At 32.9% G+C, this 19,211-nt stretch overlaps 1 protein-coding gene across 9 annotated transcripts in view; it reads left to right on the forward strand.

The window, feature by feature from the left end:
* The first annotated feature begins 1,513 nt into the window (after positions 1–1,513).
* The window catches only part of LOC148621502 (uncharacterized), a 33,984-nt gene continuing 16,286 nt past the window's right edge, over positions 1,514–19,211 (forward strand). The window contains exon 1 of one of the 9 annotated variants that reach the window (XM_088575965.1): positions 1,514–2,659. In XM_088575965.1, the coding sequence (XP_088432091.1) occupies positions 1,818–2,659 (842 nt within the window). In that variant the 5' untranslated portion in view covers positions 1,514–1,817. Of the gene's footprint in view, positions 2,660–8,545; positions 8,686–12,738; positions 13,168–16,512; positions 16,646–19,211 lie in introns of those variants that run through there. The other 8 variants (XM_088575968.1, XM_088575963.1, XM_088575964.1 and 5 more) reach the window with 8 other exon arrangements.

Genomic DNA, 19,211 nt, shown 5'->3' on the forward strand with positions numbered 1-19,211 from the left:
CTCAGGAGCTTGGAAAATTGTCAGTAACATGACTTGAACGGAATACGAGAATCTGGCTACATCGATAAACCAACCATTGTTTTTTTTCGTGTAGGACACAACTAAGTCTAAGGTTCTCGCCCTTTCCAGATCTGAAATAATCGGAGGTCGGAGGTCAAATTTACAATTGATTTATTCATGTAAGTAATTAAATCGATATTCGACCGTTAATGTACTTGTCAAACTAAAAGGTTGTGACTGGTTTTACATGTCAAACTTTTTTGTGACTATGATCTGAGGAACTGTCCAAGAAAACAGTTGATAAATTGATTAGACAGATTGCCGGGACCTTGCAGTCTGTTCAAACCTAATAAACGTTTACTTCTTAAATATCCCAGTTTATTACAACATGCGGAATAGATCTCCAACCAATCTGAAGACATGTGAGTATGAAATATTAAACGTCTTCATATAATACCTCGACGTAGGAATTAAATTTGACAAGCAGTGCCGGAGGCGAGGGGACTCGGAAGGTTGATTCCTCTTTTAGTTGGTAAAGTCTATCAATTGAATGGAAAATTGAGCCAATAATAACGTTGAATCACCTCTTTCAAAATCTCGGGATCTGCTCCTGCACGGTGCACTCACATGATCAAGCATGCCTTGTAAGATTCAGATACGATGTTGTCAAGAAACAACCCACTTTATTCCCTTGAAAAAATCTAAAGAAATGACATTAAAAATACATTTCATCTTTAGGCCTGTATATATTGATTTTGTCGCGATTTTTTTTATAAATATATATTGGTTTAAATGGTTTTATCTTTTGTATCATTATTCACTATAGAGAATAGACTTCGATGAAAATGATATAATTGAAAAAAACATAAATGTATCTTATATCTCTTTTTAACACTTTTAAATTTTTGTCACAGATTATCAGTATAATTAGTGACTTACTCCAATTACAGTCAAGTGAAGGTTGGATATTTAAACATTACATGCCAATTGAAATCTAGATTGAACAGTATAATTTTTAATGAAGTCGTTCAAAGTATTGGGAAAGTATATATACTTAACGCTGGGAATGCGGCACCATTTCCCAATATGTTTTGTTTTATAAAACCAGACTTAATGTATTTTATAAGTAAATACACCTGAGAAATATACACATGGTTGATATATACGCAGACATTAAGAATTTGTTTTACAAACAGATTGAGATAACAAAGTTATTTAATCGTTGTCAAGGGGTCATTTATGCTAATCTCGAATTTTCTAGCACTGTATAACGAATTTTATGAGCGCGTCTGAACGGTATTGTGACAGATACTTTAATGGTATAGCAGAAATGATTATGTGAAGCTACAAAACTATTCAGCACATAGTTAAAAATTAAAATTCGCTTGTAAGTGTTGCGGTCTCCATTGCACACGCGTACTAGTAATAATAGGTTGTAATTGTCAAACTGGCAATTACATTTTGTATGCATGCGCTGCAACACTTTTGTCGTTTATTATAAGCAGTGAAGAGGGTTTAGCTTAGATTTAATGATCCCTTTTTATTTTGACTTGGACACAAAAATGTAAAAAAAAATCACAGTAGATATCGTTTGGACATTTAAACAGTATAATTGACATGGGATATTGTAAGTGCGATTTATTTATTTAGAAAAGGAGAATATTTGTGCTATATCTTTCTTTATTTTACAAGTGATATTTAGTTTGTAATAAGACTAAGGCATGACAAATCAGTGTCGATTTCGTTAAGTCAAACATTTACCTTCAACACATCTCGATCCATGTTTTTGTAGCGACGACGGAATTTTTTGTTCTAAAATGGTTACTAATAAGAACAAAATGGAAATTATGAGAGACGAAAAAACTGGAGATTTATATAAAAACGGTGATAAATATAAACGGTTAGATGTTGATGGAGCGAATAAGGAACAAAGTGAATCTACGAGTGGTGGATTTTCGTTCTACGCCAAAGGTACTGATCTAAATTCAACAGACGTTTTAATTCATTCCAGATCTAATCAACATTCTCGAAACACGCAAGAAAGTCCAGCGTCTGAATTTCGATATCATGCTAATGAAAATGTTCAATTTGAAGTCACGCCAGTGTCTCCTACGAGATCTGAGAAAGATGCTAAATCTATTAAATCGCAAATGTCTCCGGATTACAATGTATGTGCAGATCGAAATCATTCAAAACAGGAAACATCGTCATTAAATGGTAAGTCCAAACGATATGATGAGGTTTCACTGAGTGTTCTAAAGAATATAAAACCACCAAAACACCCAACAGTTAGATCAAAGGCAAATTCTAATGAAAAACATGATGACACATCGAGGGAAAAGCTAAAGGAGACCAAGAAACAAGAAACGTCGTCCTTGCCGGAAAAACATGACTCAAAGATATCTGGTAAGGTGATGAATGCTTCGGGTAAACAGGCATTGACGGGAATCTTAAAGAAATCGTCCCAGTCTAAGAATGTAGTTGAAACAAAATCGACGAATAAACGAACAGAAGTGGGTATTGAAAAAAGCAATGGTTTGTCTAGAAATGAAAATAGAAGCATGGCCATTGGAAACGATAGAAGCACTGATGTGTCTGTGGTTGATAATGGGTCCAAGTCTATTGAAATGCAGGATAATGGACATGGAAAGGCAGATGGGTAAGTAGTTTTTCAATGTATTTAAATTAAAGATTTTCAGAAGTTGTCATTCAAATTGCACAATCAATAAATTCAACAGAGTGGGAGGGCACACCTGCTAAGTGGCCAGAACACCGAGGGTTTTAGGTGACCTTTTGTACATATACGTATATCTCAGGATTTTTAAAACCGGCTGTTCAAGACGTATATCCAGGCTCAGAGCAGTACCGTAATGACCTTGTATTTTCACACGTTTATAACATGAGTTAGGCTTATAGATACTGTAATTCATGATTATCAGAACATAAGACCTGCAGCTGATATGGTTTATGATTCCAATATATTCATGTTTAAAATGCAGGTAATGTGCTATTGTTGTAGAAAACAAACACGTGATGTGAATGTGAACTGATATTTTAATCCAATTGATTGAATCCGTTTGTCCATTAACACATAATCGGATTGAATACAGGAAGATTTTCAGAATCTGCAAATTTAGAGATTTTATAAAGAAAAAATAAATGCAGGGTTCCCTATTGTCCCGCCTCGTAAACAAGGGCAAATACGTGTACCTGAAGTTAATTGTTTAGTTCAAAATTGTAAAAATGATCTGGGGCGCATTTCTTTTACCCGAATCTGAAACATGATTCTGAATCATTTTCATGTTTCACTGTTTCTTTTACTTGAAACAGAAACATGATATCGAAACATTTGAAACATAAGTGATTGATGTTTCAAACTGAAACACAAACCGAAACCGGTCCCGATATTATTTTGCTTCGCTACCAAGCCATTTTGTTACTTTTGAAACATGTTTGTTTTGATAGAAACTGAAACATGTTACAGTTTCTCAAATGTTGTATTTTTAATCACCGAATCATGTTTCTGTTTTTTGAAACATTGTACTGAAATATTTTTCAGATTCAGGTAAAAGAAATGCGCCCCTGGATTGGTACCATAGTCCAACGCGTTGCATATTCACATTACTTTTTGTTGTGAATATAACTTTAAACAGGGCCAAATTTAATTCTAAACATATACAATTAGGTTAAATATTACATGTACATTGGTAATCCTTTTGACATTTAACGCAGTATACCGTTGTCAATGAATTAATTTTAGAGAAAGGAAAGAAATTCGTAGTGAATACAAGCCTTTGATTTTGTTAATCTATTTGAAAAAGAGATTTATAAAATAAATCGACTATGTTGAGAGGAATGTATAACAGTTACTTGGTTTCTAATATATCTTGAAAATACTTCCTGGATGAATATACTAGCAATAAACAAACATAAACTTAGAGGCCATGGACACGTCATGTGGTTAAATCTAGATATTTTCTATCGTCAAGAAAAGCTACATGTATAACTAGCATTAGGTTTCTAGATGAGTAATAAAATGAAAAAATGAATCAATTTTCGTTAACAAAATGTACCATCTTTAATACATGTGTGTATAGTAAAACGTTAACACATTTGATCCTGGCGTTATCACACTAAAATTAAAAAAAAACCGTCATTTGACAGAAGCATATTGTTTTTTTTTCAAATGTTCGTACTTAGTCGGGGTCAGTGGATATTTTCTTATCCGGTTTCTTGACCTTGTCAGTTCATGTATTATTCGAGTATATCTCTGTCTAAAAATCAAACAAAATGAGTATAAGATGGTGCACGTGAAAAAAACACGCATACATTTTATTGCATTACGTCTTACTTACTCCAGAAATGACCATCAAATATGCCTTTTTAATACATTGATAGGTAAATCAATGCTCTATGAAAATGTGGCGGGAAAATTTTCCCGCACTTTAGCCCTATATAAACGGTAAAAAAAACATTATGTCACAAATGCTTCATGATAAGTTTAAATAGCTTTTCAGTTTCATTGTTTCCTAGATGTATTGGATAAATTTGAGGCAAAAAAAAGACATAATTGAGAATTATGATGTGCCACCCATTGTTTGATTCTTACAAAGAACCGTCTTCTGATTTATGATAACGAGTTCAGCAATATTAATATTACCTTAATTTAACTTGAACGTATGTAAAATATGTGTTATTGAGAATCATGCAATGATTTAGAAATCATATGGTTCAGTGAAGAAAAACGAGTCAAATATTTTTAACATCATCACGTCTGCGCTTCCTCTAAATAACACCATGCAGACGTTTTTGCAATTTTCCATAGACTACGGATGCTAGCTTTAGAACACTCAGTGCCCCGAATTTGGGTGCTCATGAATTTATTTTTAAGTTGTTCGCGTATTCTTTTAAGGTTTATGTGCTGTTACTATCTCGGCATATCGTTACTCCTGGGCTTTTGAGTTGGTTGATTTAAATTTATCTATTTTGCTCATGAATAAATCCTGATGTATCAAGTGTCGATAATACGTATAGTTTTATGCTCGTGAAATGAAGTCGTTTAGATCTGAACACTGTACCGTTATAATAACAATGTACGTGAGATGCGTTATTTGTATTATGTGTATATATTAACCAGTTAGGATCGAAACACAACGAAATTAATAGGTTGACAATTTTTGCAGATACCATGTTGGCAACCCTTACAAAAAGGTACACATTAAAATTCTGTTTTCTCATAAGTATTTCATTTATCCAAACAAGAATATTTAGGGTACATGAGAAGTGTCAATTAAAGCCTTTTTCTATCAAGTGGAAATATCCGTAAAATATGAAAAGTTTATTGATTTTGTATGATAAAGAAAATCTATGTGTTTGAACTTACACTTGTCACTTTAGAGAACCCAATGTCATAGTTTTACTTTTAAATATTTAAATGCATTTTTAAAATGTGTACTTTTCTGAATTTAACTTTTTCATTAACGTATTTAAAAGTGCGTTAGTTCTCAACTTGAGTTGTTGAGGTGTTCGTCGTTAAGGTGGTGGCGGAACATCAGTAATAGCAACACAGCACTTAACTATTGTATGAAAATACATACAAAATATAAAGAAAACCCCTTAAACGGAACCGGCGTTTTGCTTTAACGCAAGTTCAAGTAACGTTCAAATTATTATTGAATGATATACGGATTTATTGAAGAAAACGTTGAAGTTGAGGTGTTTTCGCAATAAATCAATAATGCCCTGTTAATTTTAACGATAGGCCAATTTTACTTTATTATGATTATATGAATAGTCCCGTGCTTTAACTTGCATTAAAGGTTTTAACATTTTATAACCCTGCTGTAAGTTTTTATTGTAAATAAGATCGAACATGTTCGTCTGTCTGTTCGTTCGTCAACCCATAGATCCATGTGCCTTAAAAGCAACATTACTTCTTCACTTTTGGTATGTCATACGTATATGCCATATGGTGGGATTCGATTTCAGAGACTTCCTGATTGACGACCTTTTTTATATTTTGTCCGTATGGTTTCTGTGTTAATGATCGGGATTTCTTTAGTGAACCTTGATCGCAGTCTTCTAGTTTTTAAGGCCGGGTATTAGCATTTGAAAATGAGTATTAAGAGAAATAATTGATGCCGGGTGCTTGCAAAGGCAGATAACCTCAATTAAGCAAATTAGGTAAGCGGCACAACTCTTGAACTGTTTAAAAGATTCTGAGATAACCCACAGTTCTGGTTACAAACTATTCAACTTTATGAAAACTTACCCAAAAAACGACTGTTTACAATGTTTACTGTCGTTAATATAGATGGTTTTTCCCCAAAACGACAGAAGTTTTGGTTTATTTTACAAGCAAAGGTGCTGCATGAAACTGTCTGGTAAGGGCTTTTTTTAGCATAGTTTAAATCATGATTTTCTGTTGATAATTTAGGAAAGTCTTCACATATATATATATGCATGTATATGTATGTACATGTAATTGTAACATGAGTATTTCATGATGTCTGTGGTGTGATAGACTAGTTAAACGATTTATATGTTACGAACCTTCTATGATGTATCAAGTTTATAAGATTATTGCATGTCCGAAAAGAGTTATAATTGTGACAAGATGAAAAACATGCTTTTAGTCTAATTTGGTCCTCTTATTTTGGTTTCTCTTTTATTTTCTTGCTAAAGTATTTATTTAGTACACAAGTAGAATGCGGTTTATGTAAAGCAATGCTATTACATGTCAACTGTTAGGCATTAGTTTTGAAACAAATATCACAATAATCGCATGGTTTAAAATGGTTTGATCTTTAATAAAAATTTCTATCAGGAGTTTGAATCGAAATCTTCAATGCAGTCAAAGAGAATTCAGAATTCAATTTAATTTTTTCTTCTTCGAACAAAAATGTATGTTGAGTAAAAAAGGTTGGACTCAAATTTTCGTGGACTGTGAAATATAAGCTCAGCTAAGACTCGTGTAGAGGGAGGCAAGCCCAACTTTCTTAAATAAGGTACTAGACCCAGAAAGTTATGTTAGCCTGTGATATGAGAACTAATAGAATTAATGAAGGAGATATGAGGAGTGAAGAAATAAAATGATTGGTTGTACATTGATGGGTAGTGAAAATGATGATAAAAAGTTCCGTATTTTTTTTCAATAGAATTCAAATAAAAGGATACGAATAACTGGATTAGTTTCCGTTCTATGACATAGATCTTATTAATGTTACATGTATACCAAAAATACAAATTCCTCAAAGAATTTAGGTTGTGTATAAAGTGGGAAAAAACGACTTGACGCCTTGTACCTTCATTTGCACGATTCTAAGCAAAACCTGTATTTAAAACTATTTCCTCGTCGATATTATGATTAAGCAAATTGGATTTTTAGGGTTTCGGTATATGATTGGATGATAGGGTTGGCAGTTTAGAACGAAGACACAACAAAACAACCTGTTTACTTTAATGAATTATTTGATATAGAAGCAAACTATATGAAACAAATGAATGACCCTTTGATAACGTTACATCAATCATTAGATTTACAAGTTTGTCGGATCGGGGGGAAACGTACGTTTCTAGAGCTAAAGATTAAAATAAATCTTAAAATTGTGCCAAATTATGCAGATACGAGACTCGATAAAAATCCGGAGTTGTAACTACAAATCTCGATTAATACTAGTTCATAAATCCTGACTATATATACATGATTTTATCACACTTCATGATATTGCTAAAATATGCTTGCGCCTGCGAAGTTAGGCATTTTGTCAACTCGATTTTGTAAACTCCACTGTAGACGAAGTTAGTTTAAACGCGTTTTAAAAATATTTAAAATATATTGAACTTCAGATTGCCAGAAGCTTATCTCGGTTAATAGATCGTTATGCCATTGCTATGAGTTGCACATGATAGAACCTCTCAGTACGTGATAGCTCCGGCCGCCAATTATTTCGATAGTTTTGGTTTGAGTACTTATTGTATACAATTATTGTTTGGATAGAGATCTTTATATATATATTGGATTCTAATGCTGCTGATGAGAGGTTAATCCTTGAAACACGTGTACAGCATATCAAAATTTGTAATTTATGTATTTACAATTTTTTTTTTGTTTTGTTTTGTCTTGTTGATTTATTTTGATTTTTTAAACCTTTTCTGTGGTAATGACATTTCAAAATCATGTCTTTTTCTAGTATAGCTTTTTGAACTCCCCAGTTCAATATCTATTTTCTCCCCAAAAGTTTTTTCCTACTAGTACATGTAATATATATTTAACATACCATAAGTCGGTTATAATACCGCAAATAAGTTTTAAAAAACATTTGTTCCTTTCTCTGAAGGCAGTTCTATCGTCAATTTATTTTTCAACAAAAAGTGTTGTAATTATCTGAACAGGCATTATTAAGATAATATGACACGAATACCTTTTTAAGCCAAAGTCAAGTGGAGTAAGGTTACCCATAGTACTATATTATACTTACAAAGCTTTGTCAAGAAGTATAAGTAAAGTTAACCAATAAAAAAACATGTAAAAATAGATATCGCTGGTTAGCAAACTAACATGGCGACTTTTTACAAGCCTACACTATCATCTTGGAGTGAGTTCGGAAGTTTTGAAACACTTGAAATTCTACCGTTTCTGCGACAAACTACTACTTTCTCATCTCGTTTAAAAGTATTTAAACGGTACGTATTTTTCTTCATTTTGACTCTGCACACTTTTTAAGATGGCTTAATCAAACAGACTGAGATGTTAGAAATGAGTTAATAGATTCTAAAATTCTATATTTCTTTTAGGTACGCAATATATTGAATTTTATATTCATGTACTGAAATACACATGGAAATGTTTGTTAAAGATATTAAATACAACTTTTTCTTGGGTAATTTAACAGATGGTACCATATACGGTGGCATGATTTCCTTTACAGAAGCGTATGAAGACATCATACGAATATTTAAGAGTAGAAAATGCGAGTGTAAACACGAAATTCGAGATTTTTATAGTACAAGCACAGGATTTTTTTTAAAAAAAAAAGATTTTTTGTCCAACATTTGCATCTATAGTTCCGGGCTAAGAAAGATTCAACATTATCCTGGTGGAAGATGGATATTTTCTTTGTCAAAGATAAGGAGTCAAGTTTCCTTATAAAATCAATGTCTTTTTACATTTTTCGATTATTTGTTACCTATTTGCCCAGCATTCTACAACATGAACGAGAGTTGCTAACCTCTTTAACAGTTAACTTTTAACTTATTGTTTTTCTTTTGGACGGCGAAACCATATGAAGTGGACAATTTTGTGCATTCTTATGATTGATTGATTGATTGTTGGTGTTTATCGCCCGAGCAGCAATATTTCAGCTATATTCAGGCGATGAACATGAAATGGGGTGATAAAATGAACATGATATGATGATGATGAAATGAAAAAGGGGATGGGACACAGGAGTGATAGGGTCGACAAATTTTGATTGCCACAAGATAAAAAGGAGGGATGGGCAGGGTCGGGTAATTTAGCCTTCTGTGGCGGAGCGCAAAGGTTCCTACTCCTATCGAATACCACAGCAGGGTTCTTTAACGTGCAAGGAATATGGCATCTTTCCCAACGCTCGGAAAATTATGGTAACTATCAGTTACCCCATTCCACCACCTGTGACGCAAAATCCAGTTGCTCTGTGTACATTCTCATGAAAATTGACCATTAAAAACTTCTATTATCAACGTGAAACTCAGAAAAAATGTACTCTGTATTCAACAGTGTCTGTCGTATGTAAGTGTTCATAGACGAATTTACCAAAATAAACAAAACTTTTATCGCATGCCATTTTATTGGGCTAAACTGAGATGTCCAGGAAAATTTCATCATTACAGCATGGCAAAGAAATGGAACCTTGTTTATTTTCTTTTTGCAATTTACGGGTGTTTATCTAAGAGCAGAGCATAGAACTTTCCCTTTTTAACTATCGCCATCACTTGGCGTCCGTCGTCGTCTTACGTCATTAAAAATCTTCTCCTCTTAAACTACTCAATGGATTTTACCACCTTGGCCAACAGCATCCTTAGGGTATCTTTGAAAAATGTTTCAATTATAGCGAGCACCGCGAAGCGGTTATTACATGTACTATCTAAACTTCTCTTAAGGTTACGGTTATTACATGTACTATCTAAACTTCTCTTAAGGTTTCCCAATATACTAACGAAAAAAACGTCATGCCCCGGAAGTAACTAAAAGAAACCGTCCTGACGGTAAAATTCATCGCTTCCTTAAACCAAACAAATAAAAGTACATAGGTTCAGATTAGGCTTCAGTGAAAATAAATTCATCTTTTCTGATAGTTTTCGAGTCTTTCTCTATTTTTTTTTTTACTAATTAAAAGAAGTGAATATGAGATTTTGAGAAACTCGAGGATGTATCTTCGCTGTTAATTGTCGCTGTTGTCAAGAACCTAACCCGCCCTGGAAAATATTTTTACTTCGATTTTATTAACCAAATCGAAACATAGCTTTTCTAAGATAGGAAAGGCAATCATTTTCTTGTTTACGTCACATGAAATGTGTATAATATTCCCACCATCCATAGAACCAAGGTTATAGAACGCGTTATATGTGGAGAACTCAAATATTTCCGGTATCTGTACAGATTGTTCAGATGTGCCAAAACTGAAATGGATGTTGATAGTGATGCCCATAAGTGATAAAACATGTCAAGTATTGCGAAGTTCTATAAAGTTATCGAATATGATGAGAGCGAGGGAAAAGTTGGTGTGGGGTTGGAATTTTGGGGTAAAAAATTACTCATTTTTTGAAAAAGAAATTCCCCATTAATTAAAAAGGCAGATTTTTGTTGCTGAGATACAAATAAAAATGACCCTTACGATACGGCCTCTACAAAAGTCTCTGTAAGGTCAAAGAATTACGACAACCTTGTTATCGCCTTTAACAGGCAAACCAAATGACTTTTTTAAGTTTTAGCTAATATCTATTTTTTTTTACTATTATACATGTAGATAGCAAACAACTTACATGGGTGAAATGGTCCTTATGATAAGACCTACAATAGACTTCGTGCGTCGAAGTAGTAGTGTGGCTCCTTGTTTGGGTTATTGCCCATGAAAGGCAAAAAAAAAAATACGTTTTTGCAGTTTTTAGTCAATATCTTGAAAACCGTAATCGATAGAAAAAAATATTTCAGTTGATGACATGATTTTCATGTTAAGGCCGAAAGAGTTCTTAATTAGGTCGAAGTCTTAGAACGGCTCCTTTCTAGAGTTAAAAGCCCTTTAAAAGCGAAAAATGAATCAGGTGAGAAATTCAGAATTCTGGGAGCCACTAGTTTTAATTTTGAGTCGGTTTTCTGACTTCTTTTTTTCCTTTTTTGACATCGCTGTTTGATGATTCTCTTCTAACACAAACAGAGGTTGGGATGACTAGATTTTCACATTTAAAATCAATCGTCTTTAGGAGTGGGAACAAGCAGAATTTTTTTATTTTTCCCCCGAAAACTAATAGCCAATTTATTATAAAGATCGAACATTGTTGTGCTAAGATGCAATTCTTAAAGCATTTTCAGAAAGAAATAAACCTATCAAGGTAATATAATTCGCATCAGACACAGCAGATCTCAAAGACCTTTCTCCTACACGTCTGCTAATAAAACAAGCACGGAGATGCTAAATCACATCCGGATTTTGACTGAAGAAATGTTTGGTGGTCTTGTCTCTTTAAAATATTGCCCGTCTCCACGTTCGCGCAGTACCTTACACCATATTTCGAGAAGCTTATCGTTAGTGGCTAGTACTATAAAAATGTAACAAAAAAAAAAAAACAAACAAACAAACAAACAAGTGCTATTGATTAGAATTTCTGCTTAAAATCAGAATGTATAACGCTATTATAATAATTTGCCCGAGACAGAGTAAATCGATATCCTTTCGAAAGTCGGGAACTTACCAGTTGTTTTGTCCTCCTTAATATTAGCTTTCTTGCTCTCTTTTTTTTTTTTTTTTTTTTTTTTTTTTTTGTATATGACTACTTTGGTGGTGAATTTTCACATGCTATTTTACTATCTGGAGAACCTGTTGTTGCATGACAAAAATTCCTATAGCTGAAGAAAACGAGGAAATTCCACGTATTTATACCCGGTACGCAATTATAGTTTTAATTATAAACTGGGTATCATAATAGTAGGTTGAATAGACAGGTTAATTGAGATCTGAAAATCATTTGTGATAAACAAACGTACAATGGTCAGACGTTAATTGCCAACATTTGCTTTGGTTAAAAACCCAGTCTTTTCAAACAAGTAACTAAGTACCTTAACGATTTAATTTGAAAGAATAATTTATAAAAAGACGTTTTATTTGAAGTGCGAGATGGATTTTTGTTAGTGCGAAAGTACGACAAACTTTAAACATGTATTCAAATTGATCTTTTTAAATTCAAATTTTATATTTACGAGGTGAATATACGACATTTTATATTAAGTCTTGGCCGGTACCTAGGCGATAAATTCTAGACTACAAATTGACAATCGTAAGTTTTTCATAGGCCCAATGATCAGGAAGAATTCGATATTTTTGGGGTTAAAATTCTTGGTTGTGTAATACCATAAAGCCATCATATATATTCCACACGTGTTTATCTACAGATATTTCAATAATAAATAGCTGTAACCAAGCATCAGTGGGGGTGGGTGTACACTGAGACGGTTGATAACTTACGAGGTGGATGCACTACACATTTAAATGAAATAGGAACCGTTTAATAGTCAAATCATCTCAACTTTATTTCTTCATGGGTACATGCGTATTGTAATGATTGTGTTTATAATACTGATATTTTGGTAACATTTTGGTATTCTAAGCGTAAATTAAATCACATGTATAATAGTTAATATAATTGTGGATTTGCTGAATTACCGGATTATCTATAAATAGGTATTAATTTAATGAGATGTACATGTCTTTTAACATTTTGTTGACTTGAAATTAAGCAGGATTAACATTGTGTTTAGGATTGTTCTTTTGACTTGCCTGTAAACAAAAACAATATTTGGTGTCATTAGTTTGACGATGGAATGCGATAAAATATGGCCACTCTTTCTTTGCCATCTATCCGAAAAGTTCAATTTATGACCGGAACTAAGCCTGAAACAAGGAACGCTAGGTAAGTCTTAATCTCTCATCTTTAACCATGTAATACGTACCTTCTTAATTTTCCATGTATGTGTTATGAATCCAGTACAATCATACAATTTGTACAATGCTAAATCTTTTATAATGCTGGTGTAATAATTCATGACCAATACATGGATGCCATGTTTTTATACCACTATTTATTCTTGCCATACTTTTTTATATTTTTTTTTTTAATTTCGGCGTGACTTCAAAGGTAGTGACACGAACCCGGCGCCTTGCCATTAGATCTCCAATACAACATTGTGTTATGTCTATTGTATGGGTATTGGGTATATATAGAGAACCGAACTTGCTTATACAAATTTTGCCAAAACTGTTTAAAACTTTTTTATTTAGACAAGTACAACTAAACGATGCACCACGCTGAACGCGTGTTCAATGCGTGTGTGTTTTATCGAAAAGGTAAATATGGTCTTGAGGATTGGTTTTAAATGCAGTCAGCATATTGCGTACATTGCGAGAATAGTCTGCTACAAATTAAAATCCTTGGTTGGATGTAATTGGGGTATAAGTTCCGCTATTGGTAGATTTGTGTTCAGCGTTTTATTGCTACAATGTATAATAAACCCAGAATGTTGCAGACTGTTTAATAACTTTGTTCAACAAAGTACTAGTCAACATAATAGTCATGCAAAGTCCGTGGTTCCAACTTTTAGAATTGAAACTATACTAAGTACATCATACATCCTGTCATATCATTATTATTTATTTATATGTTAAAAAATTAAATAACACATTGCGTGTAAAAATATCATGGTGTTCATAAGTAAACTACTTAACTTTGATGTATTCAAGTGTGTAGAGCAGATTTCATTGGAAATGTATACGTGAGAAAGAAAAAAAAAACAACAAACAAACAAACAAAAAATAAGGATTTGATTTGGGATTAAACTTTTATCTTTTGAAAATCTTTTTTTTTTAATTTAGCGTACCTTTAAAAGGGTGAAATGAATATGGTAATGAGTACCCACACATTCTTGCAAGGCAATGTAATTATTAGAAACTTAGATATTTGTTTAAATTTAGTCTTAATATTTATTTACAATAGAGCCTTTAGTGTTAACTGCGGGGTTGCCTATACACACTTCCGTGAGGAATGTTTAATTTGTTTTACGCCGAGCCCTACCTTGCGGTGGTAAATCTCACACAAGCTCATCGATTGTCCCGTAGTTTGACTGAGGGGTTTTTAACGTCCTTGACTATCCTGTCGGGTCTCGCATTGGCGATATTCATAATGCCATACGAAAACGAATTTCTTTTCAATAAATCGACATACATGTACCAAGCATGTACCAATTCACAAGGACCGAAACTAAGGGAGGTAAGTCACACCCACTTCATATTATTCAACGTCATGAGGGTGTGATAAAAGAAAGTATTTTCTCTCCCTTTTATCTGCCTTAGACAAAGAATCAAATTATCAAATATTAACTACAACGCAATTTCAAAAAGGAAATAACACACGTTTAGCGATATTTTTCCGACGCAGTCGGTATAGTTTCGCTTTTTACCCTTTGACCTTTAGGACGCTCTTCTATGGAAACGCAAATCACAAGATCGCAATTATGTTTCCCGATTGGCCAAATACTGCTATCTTCGTGGTGTTCGAAAAAACTGTGTCGAAAATTTGAAATAGCGTTCGAAAAAACAATCGAAAATTTGACATTGCGTGCCATGTGTTATTTTCTTGAAAGAAATGTAGAAACTTAGAAAAAGAATAAAATTTTAATGCGTCGGCTATCTTTTTTTTAAAGATAGTACTTGTTTTCTCCTTTACTTGGATACGTTACCGTTTGTATCATTGTAATAGGAGGATTTACTTTTTCATTTTTTGCAATTGTATGTACATTTGAATCGGTATTTCAGGGGCGGATCAGAGATTTATGAAAAGGGGGGTCCAAGACACTGTCAGCTCATTTTTGTTCAAATTTTACACGAAGTTACAAAAGCTGTCAAAAAAGGAAGAGTCGAACGCCTCCTATACTATGAATCCGCCACACGGGGATAATCACCAGCTTTTTTGTTTTTTTGTTTTTTTTTGTTTTTTGTTTTGTTTTGTTTCTGTTTTTTGTTTGTTTTTGTTTTTGCAAGAATAACGACCATTTGAGTTTTAAGAAATGTAATAAGAGTATCTGGGATAGTCGCTAATGAACTTTTATTGAGACATTTAGTTAATTTATGTGAATTTCTTTGACGATCTCTGGAGATGTTTTGCACTATATTCATATGATGTTATGTATAAATCCAAACCTCTTCTGGACATATAGAACTTTTGTATGTCTACCTCCGTCACATCGGTTACATGTAAGGCACATAGTATGAAAATAAGATTACTCTGATTAAGATACTTGATCGATCGTTATCAGGGTTCAGGTAGGGTTGAGTAAACAAGGGTTGGAAGATCAAGATTTCATGCTAAATAAATTCCCAATTTTAGGGGATGAACATTGCCTCCGCCTCCCCCTAGACCCGTTACCATCAGTGGTTATATTATATGGCGACGAGAAATAGATCAATTAACTGAGTGCATCGTTAGTGAACTTGACTGAAATGTCACGCCTAGGCTCTTACCTAATTTTCTCAATTTTAAAACCCTAGAAGTAAGCATATATATATATATAATCAAAAAATTTACAATACATACCCTAATTATGGGAGTAACAAGTAATTTTCATCGTTTCAAACTTCTGATTTTGCCACTTGTAATTTGCGAGTCGACAATTTATTTAAATTTTATTCGACATGGGGTAGGAGTTACAAACGGTAAAACTTTGTCAATATTGATTTTAATGAGTTATAGGGACAAAATCATTCAGTTGTTTGTTTTTCGTATCTACAAAAGAAAAAAGTAAATCCATTCTATGTGAAAGGATTTTTTTATTAGTAAAATGAGCTGCAAAAATGTCCTAACGACAAAAATGTTTCTAATAACAATTGTATTCCGATCGTTTGATAGGTCATCATCTGTCAAAGCCAAACGAACATTTTGACGATCTTAATAGTAAATACCTTTCCGCATAATCATTTAAATTACGTTCAATGACTCCATATATGTTAGAAGTTTCCCGTTACCATAGAGAAGTGAGAATGTTTTTTTTTCGTTTTGTTTATCGCCCCCTACCTTACTCATGGTATTATTCATGTCAACCATATAACTTGAAAAAAAAAATCAAATCGATTTGAAACATTTATATAAAAGCAGCTATTCACCGCCCTTTGATAAGTTTTCTATTTTTAATACGCTTATACAAAAGTCGGAATTTAAAAGTTCGAATTTACACACAGTTTTATTATTTATCATGCCATATAATTCAGGGACAATTCAACCGAACAAAATATATCCCGACTTTAAATTTGTTAATCCTGTGAAAGACTATCTATATACATGTACATTTTCTGCCATTTAACATGTCACCAGAGTATTTACCACCAATAAACAAAAACACGTGAGTACATTTTTTAAACTTTTTTTTTGTGGATATGTCTATTTTTTTTTAGTTTGTTTTTAAATACTAGTAATGTGAGATGAGTAAAACTTATAGAATTTAAAAAAAAATACATGTTAGTTCTATAACTGTCTAGTGAGTTTTGTACTTGACTGAAATCAATATTTATTTCCATATCGTTAACTACGATGCCATAGGCTTCTGGTTTACCTTCATGTTAACTGGTTGATTCATTGCAGACTTCAATAAACTAAAGTTGAATAATAAAATCGTCGTCAAAACGAAACGAAATACCATTATGATTGGGGAAAAAAACGAGAAAAATAAAACATGAATGACCACTATTCAACATATAAACCATTAAAATAGGTAATTTAAAAAAAAAAGTTAAAATGGTTCATTTACTTTTCGAAAGAGGTACCTTACTGGGGCGACACGTTTGCGCACAATTTTGAAATCAACGACTGTGCAATATGACATTTGCACGCAATTTGGTATGGCAACTGCGCACAGTAACTGAGAAATACTAGTGTTTCAAGTCTCACTAACCACTTCTAACGTTTCCATTACTTTATATGTTAAAAAAGTAATTTTCAAAGTCTCACTATGAATTCCCAGGACAAATGACATCTTAAAGTTGCATACCGTTGCGAAGCTTGGAAAACAAGGCTTCCAAAATCATTATGCTAATGGTACGATGATTGTAGAAATTCTTCACAAAATTTACTTGAGTAAATAATACTGAAAATCCACATTTTTACCAGTTCTGCTAACTGACAGCATTAAGGCAAATTACTCACACATGTAAACAATATTCATACACTTTTGTAGTTAATTACATATATGATTTTAAAGTACACATTCTCAGCTTTATTTTGACTACTTTTAATCATAATACACACAAATAATGCACTTACAATGCATATGTCTAGGTTCAGTGTGTTTTTGGTACTACATAGGGGGGGGGGGTGTGGCCATTTGACCCGGAAGTGGTTAGTGAGACCTCAGTTGCGCACACCCCTATGGTTCTATATAACATGCCCAGGAAGATATTTGAACAGTTCGTTTGCAGGGCATATCAATACTATCAATCATCAAAACTCAATCAATTCGTCTTACTTCTTGTGGTACAAAAAGAGAGAATATACCATCAATGTGTAATGTTTTACATCTGCAAAATCTGAAAAATGTGATACACCCCAAAAAGGCTGCTTATTTTTATTTTTGTAATTAAGTTGTGTTATAGGTCTATACTATGAAATGTGTAATTATTCATTCAAATCTGCCTGCTCTTAGGAGATAATCAACATTGAAAATCAAATAGATTCTATTGTATTTGAGTTTCATTTACAGAGTAATCTCCCCTTATTATGAACTCTACAGTACATTCTGTATAATTTTTATCTCCTGGGATCACGGTTATATGAAAAACTGAATGTTAATTTCTGTTTACTATGGTAATTAAAACACAATATCAAAAATAGAAAAATATAGCCTTTTTACCCATGAATCACATTTTGCATGATTCTTAGCTGGAACACCGCTTAATTATTGTCTGATGGTGTATTTGTATACCTTGAATAACACTTTCAAGTAATGACTAGCTTAGGCACGTGTCATGTTCATGTATTAATCACATGGAACAAATCCGAGACACCGGTTTTGGCCCGAGAGCTCACACGAGGGTTTATATGAATGAAGGAGTGATATGTGATGTGATATGTATAATATTCTTCAACTTGGGAAATTTCAATATATTTATATGTATTATATGACATTAATCATTTGGTGTGTTATGGATTTTTTAAAGATGACATTGAAATCAACCCGCCCGGCGTTCTGTGTGCACTTTATTTGGTTTGTCCATACTATGTTACGTGTTCCCCTTCCAAAAATGACCAAAAATGAAATTATATCAAGCATTACCATTTTAAAGAGTTTGATACTTGATTGTTTGTTTTTAATTTTGGGTTGTTTTAACTTTTTTAAGTGTTATTTCAATTTTGAAAATAAACCAATTATCATTACATTCTATCTTTTTAAGGTGTGAAAATTTACTTTCTTTGCTGAAAATGAAATATGCATGGTGAAAGCAATAAAAAGTTAAAATACTTGGAGCACACGAATTAAAAACACTGACCATTGTAATATCTTTCAGTTAGTTTTTAATATGTTTTGCCTCACAATTTTGCGACTGATGTTCCGTTCCCTTTCCACTGATTTCTTGAGAAAGAATTTGTACATGGTTAGATTTGATTATTTTCATCGATAATTTTCACTAATACGTATTTAATCTTTTCGTGTGAAATGTAAAAAGCGTATTGGACTGAATTCTTAAATATTATTAGAACTGTATTTACCTTAAATATACTCGAGACTTGGCGGCATAAATACTAGTATACTTTATTGGAAAGAAGTTGTGAATGATAAGGCTCTAAATTGACTCCTTTTCCCCAAAACCGAAGACGAGTATTGACAGTATCTGCGTCTGTCTTTGTAATTCCTCTTTGAAAGTGATTTTTTGTCATCTTCTCAGATTGTTACTAGATTTCATACCAATCATCCC

The sequence above is a fragment of the Perna viridis genome, chromosome 3, assembly GCF_037379345.1.
Source record: "Perna viridis isolate PV_CMFRI_1.1 ecotype Kerala chromosome 3, ASM3737934v1, whole genome shotgun sequence".
Lineage (NCBI taxonomy): Eukaryota > Metazoa > Mollusca > Bivalvia > Mytilida > Mytilidae > Perna > Perna viridis.